Source organism: Eurosta solidaginis, chromosome 1 (assembly GCF_040869045.1).
Source record: "Eurosta solidaginis isolate ZX-2024a chromosome 1, ASM4086904v1, whole genome shotgun sequence".
NCBI lineage: Eukaryota > Metazoa > Arthropoda > Insecta > Diptera > Tephritidae > Eurosta > Eurosta solidaginis.
The window spans coordinates 49,438,127-49,456,276 of NC_090319.1; the positions used below are offsets into that span (position 1 = coordinate 49,438,127).

The 18,150-nt window shown below is 34.5% G+C and overlaps 1 protein-coding gene across 1 annotated transcript in view; it reads right to left on the reverse strand.

Moving 5' to 3' along the window:
* Positions 1–3,752: 3,752 nt before the first annotated feature.
* The window catches only part of LOC137252812 (dipeptidyl peptidase 9), a 44,385-nt gene continuing 29,987 nt past the window's right edge, over positions 3,753–18,150 (reverse strand). Inside the window, exons 8-12 of the mRNA XM_067788892.1 lie at positions 15,545–15,739; positions 15,161–15,472; positions 14,872–15,094; positions 14,617–14,809; positions 3,753–12,158 (exon numbers count right to left, since the gene is read on the reverse strand). Coding sequence (XP_067644993.1) covers positions 11,957–12,158; positions 14,617–14,809; positions 14,872–15,094; positions 15,161–15,472; positions 15,545–15,739 — 1,125 coding nt within the window. The 3' untranslated portion in view covers positions 3,753–11,956. The remainder of the gene's footprint in view (positions 12,159–14,616; positions 14,810–14,871; positions 15,095–15,160; positions 15,473–15,544; positions 15,740–18,150) is intronic.

Genomic DNA, 18,150 nt, shown 5'->3' on the forward strand with positions numbered 1-18,150 from the left:
TTCATTTTTTCAAAACAACTGCAAAATTGTATGAAACAACTGCTAGTAATCAGTTGTAAGATTTTGACGTCTTTGAAAACTACAGCAACACAAGGTTGTAAACGGTAATGCCACAAAAAGTTGTTAGACTAGACAACTCAACCGACATTTTTTTTGACAGGTTGAGTTGTAATCTGTAATACCAAATTGCGAAATTTCAACCCAACCAGAGTTGAGTTGTAAACGGTAATAGTGGCAATAATCTCTCTGCTTCAAGCTGCTGGTTATGTGTATGGAATATTCTTCGTTGCCTTGTACATAAGTGTGGCTGCTTGCTTTAACATGTACATATACATAAGTGTGGATGCTTGCTGTTTTTGTTGCCGTGATTATTTATTAACAGCATAGCTAGCATGCTAACATTCGACACGATATATTTTGAACCAAGCAATATATCGAAATTTTTTTTGTTGAGTTATATAGCTACCTATTTGTAGATTGAATCAACACTTTATTCAAGCTACTACCGTTAACGGTTAAGGCGCTAAGTAGGTTAATCGTTTTATCGATAACTACTGTCGACTTGTGTATATCTTTGGAACCAAAGCAAATGATAAAGTTTTTGTTTTTGCAATATATAGATATCCACTTTAGGATTACCCCACGATTTGACATAAACTTCTATCATGAACCCTTCAGGACCAAATGGGAAGTTATCGGTACACAAATGACCCAGCGCCTAGATTGTTCAATATCTCTTGAACCAAGCACAATTTTCTAAACTCTTGTTTTTTATTATATAGGTACCTATTTTTGGATTAATCCATAATTTGATCCAAGGTGCCATTTGCTTTGGCTCAATAGATATACGCAAATCGACAGTAGTTATCGATAAAGCGTTTAGCCCACCTGGCGCCTTACCGTTAATGTAGAGCCTTGGAATAAATTGTGGACCAATCTGCAAGTAGGTAGCTATATAAATGCAAAAAACTACTTTTGAATTTTGCTTTATTCAAGAAATATACACAAAAAGCAGCTAATAGTCAGCACTGATCTTTCAACCGATAAATGACACGTAAAAATTGAACCAATAATAATAGAACCTTGAGTCAAATTGAGGATTGATCTGCAAGTTGTTATGTAATGCAAAACAAAATTTTAGAAAATCTTGCTTGGTTCATGATACGTAGGGAAATTAAGTGATGGGTCATTTGTGTATAATATATATTCGCATTTTTGCCTGGAAGGGTCAACGATGGAACTTAATTTCAAATTGTGGATTAACCTACTAGTGGGTACATATATGTACATTACAAAAACAAAAAAATATCTCATTTGGCTTGGTTCAAGAGATATACACAAATGGAATGTAGTTATCGATAAACCGATTAACCCAAGAAGCGTCTTAACCGTTACGGCTTTGAAGTTGCGAACATCTACAACTGTTATCCATAATGTTGGAAGTTTTAGATACTTAGACCACGTTTATACATGCACCTATCTATAATAACTCCTCAATATATAATCTAGGCGTTTACATGTGGCACATCCCTAGGAACAAGATTATTAATTATACAATTTTTACGAGGTGAAACTTTGTCTATGAAAAAGAATCGGCATCTCTGAAACTTGTTCATAATAACCGATTATCGAAGGGGAAAATTTTTATGGGAAATTTAGTTACTCGTATTTAATTAACGTTTAGAAATTACGAACATGAAGATCATCTTGCTATATGTAAACTAGGTCTTAGAAAATTTATCAAAATTCCATTGTATTCAAGAACAATTACTCCACTCGAAGATTTATGTCCAGTTTTTGCAAGTGCTAGTTTAAACTTCAGTTAAAGTTGACTAGGGTTGAACCTTGCCTCTGAGGCCATTTGCATAAAATTTTCATCTCAGCTTTAAAAGTGGAAGGGTGAAACTTTTGTCAATATTAACTGTTGTTTAAAACTTGGAACAGAAAAGCCAGTCCTTTGTATCCAAGTTTTAAATGTTAGAAAGCTCATAAAAACATTTCGGATTTATAAATTATATAAGATAATCTGTGATACAAAATCCAAAGGGGAAATACATTGGACATGTTGGTTGTTAATCGTAATTATAAATGGTTTAATGGGATTCAAGGGGTGAATGGGAGATGGTGGGACTAGTACCTTAATGGTGCTTTGTTACCGAAACGTAACGGATCTATATCCGGCAAAGAACCATGAAAACCTTCGGGGAGTGTCTTTGTCGTTAATACAACAAAAAAAACATCATAAACGGTTTAATTGATTATTTTCTTTATTTAATGATCATTTTTCAAATTATTAAAGAAAATAATCAAAAAGTCTTTATTAAAATAAATCAAAAAAGCCTTAAATTATTGATTGTTTTTTTTCTTCGGAAACAATTGAAATAGTCATTGGAATAAAAATTCAAATTTTATAGGTCCGAATCTAATATAGAAAATAATTGTTATACGCTTGTTTTTGATATTTACTTTATTTCATCGGTCTATTGTTATAATTTTTTTATGCAATTTACGTATTTTATAAACTTAATATTGAATTAATAATTTACAGACAAATAATTGTATTAATTTCGACATATACATTTAAACTTTCTTTAATAAAAACGACTTTTTTTATGGCTTGTTCTTTTAATAAATACAGATTTTAATTGTTTATATTTAATAAAAAATAGCGATCTTCTCTTTATGTAATTCTCTTTATGTAATGTGACTACAATATTTAAGAATTTAGCGTAGTTTATTAGAGCATTAAGGTATTTAATTTACAGTTAATTTTTCAACGTTTGCGTAAGTAATTAATATTAGTTGAACTATAATTTATAAATATTTTTTTGTTTTAACAGTATAAAATGATGTAATAAAATCATAGTAATGGATTTCAAAAATGAGCCCAAAAATATGTATGATTATGGGAAAATTTAGCGTCACTTACGTTTCACCGTTCAGTACAAAACAAACATGGCGTACGTTCAAGTAAGTATGTGACGATTCGACCAGAGGTAATCAAAAATAATTTTAAAGCACATAAAATATATTAGTAAAAATTTTAAAACTGCACATTGAAAAACATTTTTGAAAAATATATTTTTTCTTCAACGGACGACCTCAACTTCGACGAAAGTTACGAATTTACCGAGAGTTAACAGAATGAATTATTCGACTTCAAGTTTAAGGCCCAAACCAAGGCGAATTCTATAGTGGAATCACCAGGTGAAGTAAATAAAAAAAGTGAGAAGATGTACGCTATCTGAAACGGTAGGGATGTATTTTCAACGGTCAGAAGAGGGTAAAATTGTTACCCGCTTCGTAAAAATAGAAGTAGAAAAATGGATACCCTGCTACGGAAGCCATTAGAGAAACTTTTTTTTTCAGCATATCACCTAACGCCAATGCAAAATGGAATACACAGGACCCATGCGAGCTTATATTACTTTTGGCATCAAATAAAAATAAAAAACTTAAACTGTGATGAGCAATAAAATTCAATAATGCATCTAAAGTAAACTGTCTTCAACTTTAACTGCAGTTGAAGCTGTATTCGAAAAACCACACATAAAAGGGAGAAGTGTTATCCATTATTTAGTTGAACTGTAGTAACTTTGCGCACTTAAATTGGTTTTCGGGTTCGATGAAAACTTTTACAGTCACAGTTGAAAGTGATGGTAATACTTTTAAATGTGTTTCTATCCCTAAAAATCCATTGTTACTATCGTAGTTCCGTTTTTCTAAGTTGCAAATTAGTTGGCGGAAAACTATTTTATTTTTATTTTTTTTTTCAATTTACAACAGAATTTTAACAAAAATGTAAGTAAAACTTGTTAAGAAACGTAGAAGGCTTGATGATGATTGTTTTTTATATGTTTCCAGGTCAAAAACAACATGTCGATGTCGAAGTCCTTGGACGTATTTGCCCCGAAAAAGTATTTAACACATACTTGAAAGCATCCTTATTAAGTCGAAAGTTTTTTTTGAACGTAAATAAGAAAATAAGTCATTAAACTTTACCACTTTTAAGTTCAATTTCTTACAATTCGTCACTCATCTCAAATGGATTACACAAATCTCGCAATATTTGCTTTCCATTCGCGCCTGGCCATTTTCGTACGCATTGCTTTCCAACTCCACAAATAATGCCGCGGCTATTGATTCCATTATAACAGACAGCGATAATTTGTGTCTGTTCGTTGGGTCCAGTTATATGCCAAAGCAAGTTGCCGGTGTAGAGGAAGGTGAAGCGACAACGTAAACAATCCTTGCGGAAAGAATAAATAAACCTTTATAAAGTATTTTAGGCTAGTGCTATGAAATTAGCATCCTTAAAATTCAGAAAATGTCAACTATATTCGTGCAGGAATCCGTTTTAACAAAAATTGGTGGCCACGGCAGGGAATTGGCCAAAGGAACGACAAAAACACACTTACAATTATAAAAGCACTTCACTCAAAAAAATATAACACGGCGGCAATATATTCTATTGCTTTTTTTGTACAAAATGGCGTGGATAATAAAATATAAACGTTTTTCAATGTTTTTTACAAATTTTCTTTAATTTATTTTGTTCCAATGTTCATACATTCCGTACAAACAGCTAATTTCGAAAAATCATTTGCTCTTCCTCTTCTCGTTACTATTCCGTCGTAATGCAGAATACCCAACTTCGATTAAAGCGGAGCGTAGAACGGAAACGTAATCGAAATGCAGAATAGGGGTGAACATTTTGCTGGCATTATGAAATTCTTTAAATTTATTTTTTTCTTAATATAAAAAAATATTTTCTTTCTTAAATTTAAAAATGACTCATGGCTCAATTATAAGGTAGGCTCGTCTGATGAGCTGATTAGATTTTTTTCATTTCACTGACATAGGGATTGTCAAAAGTAGATGGTGAACGCAAAATGTAACCAACACATTGACAATTAGTTACCGCCGTGGTGGTCAGTTTTTTATGAACAAAAATAATTTCACATCACTTTAAGTTATTTTGTTAGTAAATGCATCTAATTTAGCGCATTATTCTCCTACAACACACCGGAATTGCAAAGTTTTATGTTTTCTCTCTATTCTATTCGCCTAACACGCAGATTTTGACAATCTGAACAAAGTTGTGAGAGGAAAAGTTGCGACGTGAGGTCTTTCAAAGTGACGCCAGCGCTGAAACGACGCAAAGGTCGAATGTGTTCGGGCCTTGAACAACTTCTTACTTTAGATAACTTTGACATCTGTAATATTTTCTTTTTCTTTTATTCGCATCATTTTTCAAGTTTAAAAAGAAAATAAATAGCAATAGATTAACGAAAAAATATTTGTAGTAATGCAACTTTTACTAGCAGCAACAATGCTTATATCAGGGACACTTTGCTATAAGCACACAAAGCCTCTGGAACTTCCCCCGGATATACCTAAATGCTAGATTATGCTACTCGCGACACTTTCACGCATAGCTCCAAACTTAATGTGGTATCTTCTCATATCATTCACCATCCCCAAGTATAGGACTTCCGTGTCATTTTAGCGACTTCTAGGCACAAGTGACAGCCATAAGGAAGGCTGATCGATGGCTAATGCTGAGCTATGTGAGCTTTACGCAGCATGATCACCGTGCAATAAATAATAAATAAAAGCATACAAATTTCGCTGAGAAGCTTATGTTATGAGAATGGAACAACGCGCTATGGCTCACAAAGTACATCTTCCTGGCGGCACCAGAAGCAGAGAATGAGAGGATCTCCACTGCGTTGGGAGGTAGTAGCGAAGAAAGTGTTGAACTTCCTTCACGCGTTTTACACAGCGGTCTAGCTTGCCTAGGTGGGTAGGCGCCAATTAATGGGTCGTGTGAATAAAAAATAAGCAAAATCTTTGTTTTCAGGACTTCAGAAACTTCACATAAATTTTCATGAAAATACTTCAAAATTTATGGAATGCTTTGTGGCTACTCTTTTAGAATTCCAAAATCCGTTGCATTTTAATCTAACAGTCAAACAACAATCGAAGCCCTTACGGCAGAAGCACTTCATCGAAGGTATCAATATATTACTGCCTGCTAAGTGACTCTGGCCTCTCGGTGGATCACAGCAATGATATCGATACCAGGTCACAGTGGTGTACCTATGGAAGAAAATCTCAAGCATTCTTCGGAAAGAAATTTAAAAAAATCAATGCGAATTTTGTGAGACCTATAACTTGAACTTTGTTCGACTAAAATTGATTGGGCTATAAAACTTAATATCTACTCAAAAAAATGCAGAGAACTTCAAATAAAATAATAAAAATTTTCGTTAAATTTTTACGAATTTTTTCGAGATTTGTTTTCACAGATTCAATTACAAAATCCATAGAAGTTTTTTCTTAAAACATCGAAAATAAAAAAAAAATGTATTTAACGAAATTTGAAAAAAAAAAAAAACAAGTAGACACTGCTATTTTTCTGTTCGCTGCTGTAATTGAATAATTTTAGCACTACAGCATCAAAAAAAAAGCATCAAAAAATTAATGTATTGCTTTTTGTTATTAAAATACACAGATCACCCTTGAAAGAGCTAGAGAGACTAGCGAAACGTCGGGTTGGAATGGCAAAATAAGTTGTTTTTATTTGCACCAAACGCTAATGGTCAAAAGAGCCTAAGTAAGCATTAGTAAATGTTATAAATAAATTGACCGGAAAATCACAAAAAAAAAAAATCGTTCGCTGTAAATTCGAAATCGTTTAGAACGGGGAGATATAAAAATATATATGTATAAACAAATAACTTTAAAGTGTTTAACAAAGAAAAAACAATACTTTTCGCTTAAATGGTTCACAATCGTACTAACCACATACTTAACGTTTCTTTTTTTCTTGTTTTTATGCAACACAGTGAACTTAAAACTTTTTTTTTTGTAAATATTTAAAAAAATTCTAATAATAATTATTGAACACGCTGCTAAGAAAGCACATACATTGGGTAGGGTCGATTTGTATGGACGAAAGTTAACCGATATCGCGTCATCGATTTTTCGATGGGATTTGGGCTCAGGAAAAAAAGTTCCACTACACATATCCAAAAAAAATAATTTTCAAGGCTGCGAAATTACATTTTCTTGACTTTTCGAATTTGATTTTGATTTACTAAAAAAAAAATTTTTTTTTTTTGCAAAAAACTGTCATCGCCAACGTTTTTAGCGGACATTTTTGATCGGACAGGGTATATATGAAAATTTTACAATGAAATGAAAATTTTTTTAGTAGCTCATGAAAAGCACCTTAAAAATCAAAGTCGAAAAAAAGTAAAAAAATTTAATTTCACAGGCTCGAAAATTATTTTTTTCGGTATGCGTAGTGGAACTATTTTTCCTGAGTCCAAATCCTATCGAAAAATCGATGGCGCGATATCGGTTAATGAATCGACCCAGTCTAATATACATACCTACTTAAATATTATTTTACAAAAGAAAACGGAGAATATGATATAACTATTAATTAAACATTGAATGACTCACAAAAAAAAGTATTTATATTTAAATATGTACATTATACAATACATTTAAATTATACACATTTATTTATTAACAATATCGATTCACGACCTTAGCTACTGTCGATCTTTCTATAGAGTTTACATTGAAAAGTCGAAGCCCTTATGACTCAATATCTCATTTACCCCTAAATATATAACTTCGTTGCAAGAAATTCCGACCTTAAGAAATCCTCCTATTTGTTTCTAAGAATTCACCCTTTTGCACAACGAACATAACTCGTAAGCGGCAGGTAAATTGCTCTGATCTACCGCGCACTATTCAAAACAGCTTTGCGAACCCAATGTTGGGCGCCATTTTTACATGATATGAAAATGTTTTAAGGTACAAAATCGTATTCTTTCGAGAAGAATTTAAAAAAGATTCAATATCATATACATTATTTAAAACCAATGCTTGAACTAAATTCCTGCCATTTTATTAAATTTGTTCTATTTCTCATAAACTGTTTGATGAGTTAATCGTCCATCGCTAGTCAGAGCATCTGTGTGCGTTTCTCAGTGATGGGCGTCATTTTCATGACGTATAAAATATGAAAAAGCGAACACTTTCGAAAAGGAATCAGCTAATTGCGAATCTACAGCATAATGGTATTACTTAAGCGTGACTATATGAGCATTTCAAAAAAGTTTCCATATTTAATTAATTGTTGGAATTAGAAATCTGTATCATACGACACTCCATAGAAAGCAAGAAGTAACGATTTTTGGGTATAAAGTGCATTGTCAATTGTGAATTTTTTCTTAAGACATTTAAACTTATAGACTATCTCCTCTGAAAACGCTGGTATAAGCTGATAGATATATACTAACATAAACATTTCAAGGTTTTAAACAAATTGAAAGTTTTAAAGAAAATTTTCCGAAAATAAATTAATTTCTACACATTGTGTGACTTTTAATCATTTTGTTAAGTTTAGAGAATTTTATCAGTATTTGATGTATAGCAAATAGTTACATGTCGAAAAATGCCATTACTTCATAGTGCTATATATTGGCTGAATTAAAGATCGCCTAATCTCGGCGGCAGGTTCGAAAACCCTGCACCTCAATATTTTCTAAACGCCATATCTCACAATTTCTTTCAAAAATACCCCATCTCTGGAAGCTTCACAGAAACGTTAAATTTCAAGCTTTGGTTCAATACTGTCCAATCTCAACATCAAATCAATTGTGTCATGTAATCCAATTGATCTCGAAAATGGATTGGAAACGAGTAAATATTTCATACAACCAATAAATATGCCATATACGACTAGACAAGGGAAGGAGTGGAGGCATAAGCAAAACTTTTAATTCTCCGTTTGTCAAAGTTACTCTCCAATACATAGTTATGGGCTTTAAAAGTTCAAAATTTGACCCTTCATCATATATATTCATAAATTATTTATTTACAAAAAAAAGGACGTGATCTGCCATCTTTTCTTATTTGAATGGAAAACATTTTTTTTTTTTTTTATATAACAGGTAAAAGAAGTCCAAATGAACGTCTCTTAATTTTTCAAGCTGGTAAGGGAGATATAGCACACAGCCCCAAATGTTCTCATCCGCAGTATGTAATAATCGGTCCTTTTTCCATCGGAATTATAAAATTTAAATAAATGAAAAATAACCCCAAGTGTCTTTAGGTCAACCTAAGGGATTATGGTTGTAGGAAATTGTAGCCTTTCGGCTTATAGTTGAAGCCTTTGCGAAATACTTCATTTTTTTTAAAATCAAATTTTGCATTTGCAGTTAGTGTTTTCGAAAATCTGCAGCCAGAATGGTAATCGGTTCAAAGCAAAATTGTTTAAGCTTACCTACCTTGAGCTTCCTCAGGCAAATAAACAAAAAAAACAAGGTTTTAAGCTTAAAAGAGGGTGGCCTAATCTCATAACTTTAAAGAGAAAAAAACAGAGGTACCCAATTTACAAACAACTCCTCTCTGCCGTCCCGTTCGAAATATTTTACAGTTAATACAGCAACTACAATGTCACAAGTTTAATGCGAAAAACTTAAATGGTGTTCAATTTGCACTTCCCTTGCGAAGTAAATATCTCATCTCAGTTTTGCTAGAAAATTCCCTATCTCAGAATTCAATTAAAGAACGTAATACCCCAGAATCTGTTTATAAAACGCTTTATCTAATAGCACGAAATCTAAATAAAAGAGCTGTGGGTCAAGTACAAGATAATTACTTATTTAAAGAAATTGGGTTGGAGCGATATAGAAACTTCCTGAAGGTTTTGGCCGTTCCGGTAACAAGCATTAAGGTACAAGCACGACCAATGTGGGAACGATTTGATATGACCAAATTGAACCTTCTAGGCCACACCGCCCCGCCCCACCCCCTAGTTCCATGGAACTTGGGGTCGCCAAAGCCTCGTCTGCTAAAGAAACAGGGGGCCTATTCTGTATTGCGATGCGAAAGAAAAAATACGCTAAATCGCAAAATCGGTACTCTGTATCTACACATTCGCATGCATATTTTGACATTCGCATTCACATTTTGCCCATTCGCAATTTTTCTCCCTTTTCGCATTGCCAGCACTCTGTATAGCGAAAGCGAATGTCAAACAGCATTGATTTTCACATTTTTCTTGCTACAACTAATAGGCATTTGCATTGTTCAAATATGTATGTAAGTATTAATTCATAATTTTATAAATTGATATCTTTATATTCATTGTATATATTTTTAAAAATATATAGGGCAACTCCAAAGACTAAACAAACACAAAAGCAACAATTTGAAATCCTAGTGGACTTCATGGCAACACACCCATATTTGGCCAAAGGGTTACTTAAAACGCCCAACTCAAAAACAGCGGCCAATAATTTATGGAAGAGAGTAACTTCCCAACTAAATGCAACCGAACCAAAGCAACTCAATAAAAGCCCTAAACGAGATGAATAACAATTTGTAGAACGTTTCCAAAACGATGGGAATTACATTCAAGATAGAAAGAAAGCTAAATTTTGCCAACAACAACAATTTGCTCGTAATCAAAGAATGGAGTAAAATTTTTTTGCAGTAAAAATTATTTTCATTTTTTACTAGATGTATAAATTGTTTAAAATGCTAAGCTTCTTATGAAAAATGAACAAAATCCTTGAAAAGTTGCCTTAAATTTTTAGCTTTTTTTAGCTTACAATTTTTTTTAGCTTTTTTTTGCCCATTTAGCTTCTTTTCTGAAAAAGTTCTGGCAACACTGGGCCAGTGATGCATACTCAAGCAAAAATAAGCGAATAATAAAAAAGCGACATTGTTAGCGATGCGATAGCGCTACACAGTTCCAACTACATTTCGCATCGCAATTTCATTTCGAATCGCACTGCCTTTCGCATCGCAATACAGAGTAGGCCCCCAGGTTTCACTACGGGTAGGTGAGTTTTACAATTGCGTTAGAGCAGCTATAAATTGCGCTGGCAACCCCTTGAAATGATTGCACTATACAAGCCTTTGAATCATTTGGGTATTTTAGTGGCCTCTAACGACGTGCATACCTGCCGCGGGTATATTCTGAGCTTCCTAACCCGCTGTGTTGCGTTTTCGAAAGTCTGAAATGAAATAAAGGTTTCAAATGAAACTAATTGAAATTTGGGCGCTTTCGAAATGGCATCCGTGAATGGGTAATATTAGACTCAAGTGTCGATACGAAAATTTTATTTTTAAAGCAATTTCTAAACCGTGCATACTAATATTTTCCGTAAAATACCATATTTTATAATTCCGGGGAAAAAAGTGCCAAAGGGTAATTTGATATATCGCTCCTTCACTCCCTTGGCGCCATATTAATTTTTCGTTTTTCATTTTTAACACATCACAAAGAATTTTTCACACATCATAGAGCCTGGTATTGATAACACTTTTTTTTATATAACTCAGTTATTTTTTTTAAGTTATGACATATGGAAGTAAATGAGCTTATGTATGTAAATACATGTATATTACTAAAACTTTATTTATTACTAAATTTCTTGTCTTCTATTTGAATTATTTCCAACGAAAAATTGTACAAATATCAAGAGACAAGATTATACTGTATGTATGTATGTATCGTTATAAATATCGAATAACTAATAATTTATTGCTGATTGTACAAATCAAATAATAATATGTATAAACAAAAAGGTGAAATCAGTAAAAATTATAATTTTAAATCTAAGTAATTTGTTTTTGCCGCTAAAGAAGTAGGTACACTATTTAAACATAAAATTAGTTAATAAATTTTACAACAGCTCTTTTTGATCCGGCATTTCTTTTTTGTAATTGTGTGTTGCTTGTCACTTGTCACTGCCATGTATGTATATATGGGTTGCTTTTATGTTACTTACAATACAAGCATTAGCACTGTCTCTTCAGAGATTATATACTTTATAGTCATTTGCACTGCTATCGTCATAACTGTTATTGTTTTTCTTGTATTTATAATTGTTTGCTATGGCGGAGCTCGTTGTTGGTAATTTCATAAATTTTGCAGGAAAGCTAACAACTTTGTCTCATAATTTTTATTCGATTCTAAATTTCGCAGTGAATGTCTTTCCTCGGGGAACACATGCAGATCATACGGTTTATTTGCTCGATTCAAAGCTGATATTAATTGAGATGTGTGGTAGAAGTGCACATTCTCATCGATAAGACCGTGTATGAGTAGAAGACGATTTTCTCTGTAGATATAAGAAAAAAGCAGCTGTTTAGTAAAAGTTAAAAAGACCATAAATTCAAGTGATGCAGAACTTCGTGTACCCAGTAGTGGAATTCCTTATAACTATGTAATACAATTTGGCGAGATTTTAACTAAAGATGTCTTTAGCACTTGAACCATTTCAAAACATAATTTAAGTATGTTAAGTTGAACTGTCCGATCAACAAAGACCTCACGTAAACTGAATTTGTCGGTAGTGTTATCAAAATTTGCTTAACGACCAAACGAAAACCCCCAATTAAGTACTAGGTCTTATATTATAAAATAACTCCGTCCACTAGCAAATGCTAGTCGTTTTCTAGGACCTAGCCTCGAGATCTGGCAACTCTGCCGCCCCCAGTAGCTGGAGCCCTGCGAGCGGAGGATATGAACAAAACACGCGATCAACCGTTTCTTCCTGCAGCCAGCACTGCCTACATCTATTGCTTATGACGAGGCCTTCATGTGCATGTGACGCTAGAAGGCAGTGTCCAGTTGTATGCTCATCACGAGCCTTAAGTACCCTCCCGTTACAGATACAAGCATCTTAGTAACTTTACTTGATTAACTTCTTTTCCTTTATGACCGGAAACCCAGTACAGTTTCATGGTTCCGCCTGAGCGTGAATCTCTAACAGTTTGCATTGCAGGACGCTGCTTGATGTAGTACTTGGTGAGATTATTGCCTTAATGACCGCCTGACCATCAATATATATGTATATATATATATATTATCGCTAGTGCTGCTTAAAACCATGTAGTCCGTTCCACCCATATTAGAAGGCGCTATACTACAATGGCCATACGGCCTGCGCTCAAACTCCCTCGAGGCCTTAAGCCTTGTTACAGCCGTTAGTGCTATATTCTTGGCCATTGGGTCCGCGGGAGGGATATGCAAAACAGCATGCAATGCTACTGTCGGGGTAGTTTTTATGGCTCCCGTTATCATTTATAATCTACATACCCCCTCTGGGTTTTTGGCATACGTACTATTTTGTATACAGTAAAGTATGGGCTTGACAATTGCCGAAAACACCCAATGCATCCTAGCGGCGTCATGCATGCATTCAGTGCCGCGTAGGCTTTATTCGCTTTCTTTTCCACTTGGGACTTCCACGAAAACTTCCATTTAGTATAATTCCAAGATATTTTTTTGCTGTACTTTTCTTGGAGGGTTAATCCTCCAAGCTTACGCTTAGTCTAATTTGGGACCTTATATTTCCTAGTAAAGAATACTAGATTGTTACTTTCCGCGTTGACCACACTGCAGACTCCCAGGCAACAGAGAGCTGAATGTGGACTGGTCCTCTGTCGAACCACCTAAGAAATTGGTTGATGACCAGCGTTCACAGCTTTTTCGAGTAACTGCTCAGAAAAAATATAAAGAAAAAGGGACAAAAACTGGACCGATTCCAACTGCGGATTTCAGCTGTAAGCCCAACAAGCGAGCAGGACTGCATGATGCATTCCTGGCACAACATCAAAAAGAGAGGAAGTATCGAATGGGAGGAAGCTGGAATGGGTCTTATCCACCTTTAGGCCCAACTGCAAAGATATAACCACTATAACCGTATTGAAAGTTTACATTTTTAAACTGCCTAATGCAAACGTGAATTACGAATAGATTATAGTAGTTTTTCTCCCATAAATAGTACGTCAAATAATCATATTTCCTTCTTGAAAAGAGACGTCTGTTGATGTTGTAGCGATAAAAACAGTGCCCCGAAGTTTTTGTGAGTGTTATCGATGTTGATGGTCTTTTGCCGGATATAGATCCGGCATATTCATCACAACAAACACCATTAATGTATAAGCCCGACCATCTCGAGAATGATTCAATATGACAACATTGAACCTTCTAGACCAACCCGCTCCCACCCCCTACTTCCATGAGGAGCTTAGGGTCGCCAGAGCTTCGGCTGCTAAACAAACAGGATTCTCTACGAGTAGGTAAGGGGTTAGGGGGTTAGAATATATCCGCGGTAGGTATGCCTGTCGTAAGAGGCGACTAAAATACGGATTCAAGGGGTTTTTGTAGCGCAGCCCTTTCAGGTTGCAAGCGCAATATATAGCTTCTCCAAACCCAATTGTCAACCTCACCTATCTGTGGCGTGGTCTTTCATTAACGGCCGAGGTTCTGGCGACCCCGAACTCCTCATGGATCTAGGAGGTGGGAGGCCGGTATGGCCTAGAAGGTCGCATGTGGTCATAACAAATCGTTCCCGAAATGGTCGGGCTTGGTACCGCAACGTACCGGATCTGCATCCGGAAAAGGACCATCAACTACTCCCTAAGGCCTTCGGGGAGTGTCCTTATCGCTACAATAACAACAACAACAACAACAGTCGGTTAGGTTGAACGGGTTGGAGAAGCTATAAATTGCGTTTGCTGGGTTTCTTTGCAACTTATCGTATTAACTAATTAAACCAATTGTTTACTTACTCTTCAGGAAATGCGTGTATATAATTTAGCACAGATCCAGCTGTGTAGCCACGTTTATTATTTTGCGGCAAATCCATATAACGTTCCGTATAGCCTGTATCATAATACTCCCAATTTGTGACCGGTGCACCAGCTATTGCTATTTTGAATACATCTGGATACTGCACTAACCCCATTAAACTTAAATAGCCGCCTAAAAAATTTCAATTACAATCAATCAAATACAAATACACATTTTATATATTCATTGCACACCATAAGACCAGCCATGTATGGCTACACGATTCATATCAATGTAACCCAATTGATCTGCCAATATTCGTAGCGCAGATACTTGATCATTCAGTTCCACTTGTCCCATACGACAACGTATATGAGTCTCAAATTTTAAGCCACGATGTCGTGAGCCACGTGAATCAATACATATCACACAATATCCTTGCGCAGCGAGCATATGCATACGCAATTGATGTTTACCCTAAGATATATAAAACAGTTAATTACATAATCGTTACAGGAACACCTGTTTAGATGGTAGACGCACTTTAAATGTATTATTGACTGTTTGCACCTCAGGACCGCCATAAACATTCAGCACCGTTGGATATTTAATACCAAGATGAAAATTATGTGGTTTGAAAACCATCGCATATACAATTTCGCCCGACGGCAGCTGTGGTCGAAACACTTGTGGACAATACTGTGGTTCAGGTTTACCGCCTTCATGTAAATAGCCCATCAGTGACAGTTGTATGCCATTGACGCCACCGTTTTGACAAGTTTGTGTGACACGCATCACTTTACTAGTTGGTAAACTTTGGATATTACAATAAACTTGCAACATCAATTGACACGACTAGAAATAAAGAAATTAATACGTGTAAAAAAAATATATAATTTTCAAGCACATCATTGGTAGTATTCAAACCTCATTAAATTCTACTTGATATGAGTAGCCGGGTTCAGTGAGTAAGCGTATGTGTTCTGGCCGTTGCAAACTCACCACGTACAAATGTTTTTCCAATGGCGTATCACGCAGTCCGATAAAATAGACTAACTGTTGCGCTTTGTCAACCCAAATATTCCGATGTAAAACCTCCCATTCGCCAGAGGTGAGTGCAACCTTTAATAAGTGGTAAAATTGATTACACTGTACAACACTGAAAAACCCATTGTCCGGGAAATGATTGCAACTCTTGCGGAGGACCTACATAGCTATTTACATTTGAATGTCTACTTTTTATATCTAATAATTGTCCGTTTTTCAATGTTTCAAAAATAAGAGGAACATGGATAAGAATTCATTTAACATCAAAATATTACAGGGAATAATTTTTAGAGTATTTAGACTTACTAGATTTCGCAAGTCATGACTAAAAGTCATAAACCTACCCTATTGTTGTGACTCTACGAAAAATTAACTCAAAAGGCCGCCAATTAAAAGATTTTAGAAAACTTTTTTAGACATAGAAAGTTAGATCTTGGACCCGTTTCACAAAACATACAAGCCCTGTAATACAAGTAAAGTTCTTGTGGAAAGAAAAATTTTGGCTGAAGAAATTTAGTTGTATTACAAGACTTGTATTTTTGTGAAAAGGGCCCCTGTTCCTGAATAATTATACTCAGCGTGCTTTGCACACAGAGTATATTAACTTTGATTGGGTAACGGTTGGTTGAGCAGGTATAAAGGAATCGAGATATAGACTTCCATATATCAAAATTATCAGTATCGAAAAAAATTTTGATTGAGCCATGTCCGTCTGTCCGTCCGTCCGTTAGCACGATAACTTGAGTAAATATTGAGATATCTTCACCAAATTTGGTACACGAGCTTATCTGGATACAAAATAGATTGGTATTGAAAATGAGCGAAATCGGATAATAACCACGCCCACTTTTTATATATATAACATTTTGGAAAACACAAAAAACCTCATTATTTAGTAAATAATACACCTAGAATGTTGAAATTTGGCATGTGGACTGAGACTCTTATTAAAAATTTGAAAAAATGTTTAAAATGGGCGTGGCACCGCCCACTTGTGATAAAATCAATTTTACAAATATTATTAACATAAATCAAAAATTGCTAAACCTATCGTAACAAATTTCGGCAGAGGTTGCCTTTACTATAAGGGATGCTCGGAAGAAAAATTAACGAAATCGGTTAAGGACCACTCCCACATTTATGTAAAAGATTTTTTAAAGGGTCGTAGACGAATAAAATAAGCTGTATCTTTGCAAAAAGGAGCTTTATATCAATGGTATTTAATTTCCCAAGTGGATTTATAACAGCAAATAGGAAAAACTTCAAATTTAAAAAAATGGGCGTGGCACCGCCCCTTTTATGACTAAGCAACTTTCTCCTTCGTGAGCCATAACTCGAAGAAAATTTAACGGATCGTTTGGGTACACAAATTTTCCCTATAGCAGGAAATTGTTCTAGGAAAATGAACGAAATCGGTTAAAGATCACGCCCACTTTTATATAAACGATTTTTAAAAGGGTCGTAGACAAAAATAATAAGCTATATCTTAGCGAAAAAGATCTTTGTATCAATAGAATTTTACTTTCTAAATTGAATTATAACATTAAATTGGAAAACACTAAAATTTTTGAAAATGGGTGTGGTACCGCCCCATTTATGACTAAGCAATTTTCTATGTTTCGGGAGCCAAAACTCGAAGAAAAAATTTACATATCGTAATGAAATTGTGTACACATATTTTCCTTATAGCATAAAATATTTCTAGTAAAAATGGACTGGATCGGTTAAAGACCACGGCAACTTAGATATAAAACAATTTTAAAAGGTCGTAGACTAGAATAATAAGCTATAACTTAGCAAAACATAATTTTGAATCAAGGATATTTCACTTATCAAGTTTCCCACCCAGAATTTTTTGAAATTATTAATCATATTAGAGCCTTTTTCTAGTCTCCAGCATGATCAAAATAAGCATAAATGCGCTCATTTTCTGATCAGAAAAGACTCCCTCGTCGGGAGAAAATGGTACCCTACGCGCGACTACACTTGGTGAGCCTCTTTTATTTAGTCCGTTTCGAGTCATATTTACCATCATTTATGAGTCTTGTGGGAATAATTTTTAAGTGTGTTTTAGAGCTTTTGCGATTCTTTCTCGAGACGTTTAAGAGTCTATTTGGAATCTTATTTTAATCATTTTTTGTGATCGCTTTACATTTTGTTGTTGCTTTTTCAACAAATCACATTTCACTCATAAGAGGGAGTCGATTTCGAGTCTTCTTTTGATCGCAGAATTGATTAAACAGTTTTTAGTCGTCAAAAGGAGTCGAATATGTCTCATTGTGGTGATTTATACTTTAATCAATCTTCCATATGCTATGTGGGTTTATTGTAAGAGGAAATGGGAGACATTTTTTTTTTAAACGGGTGGTGCCACGTGTTATGTAGAAAAGTAATTTATCTGAAATGAAATGTACAATTAAAATTCACGCTGAGTATATAATATTCGGTTACACCCTTACTTGTTTTAGAATACATTCAAATTTAAA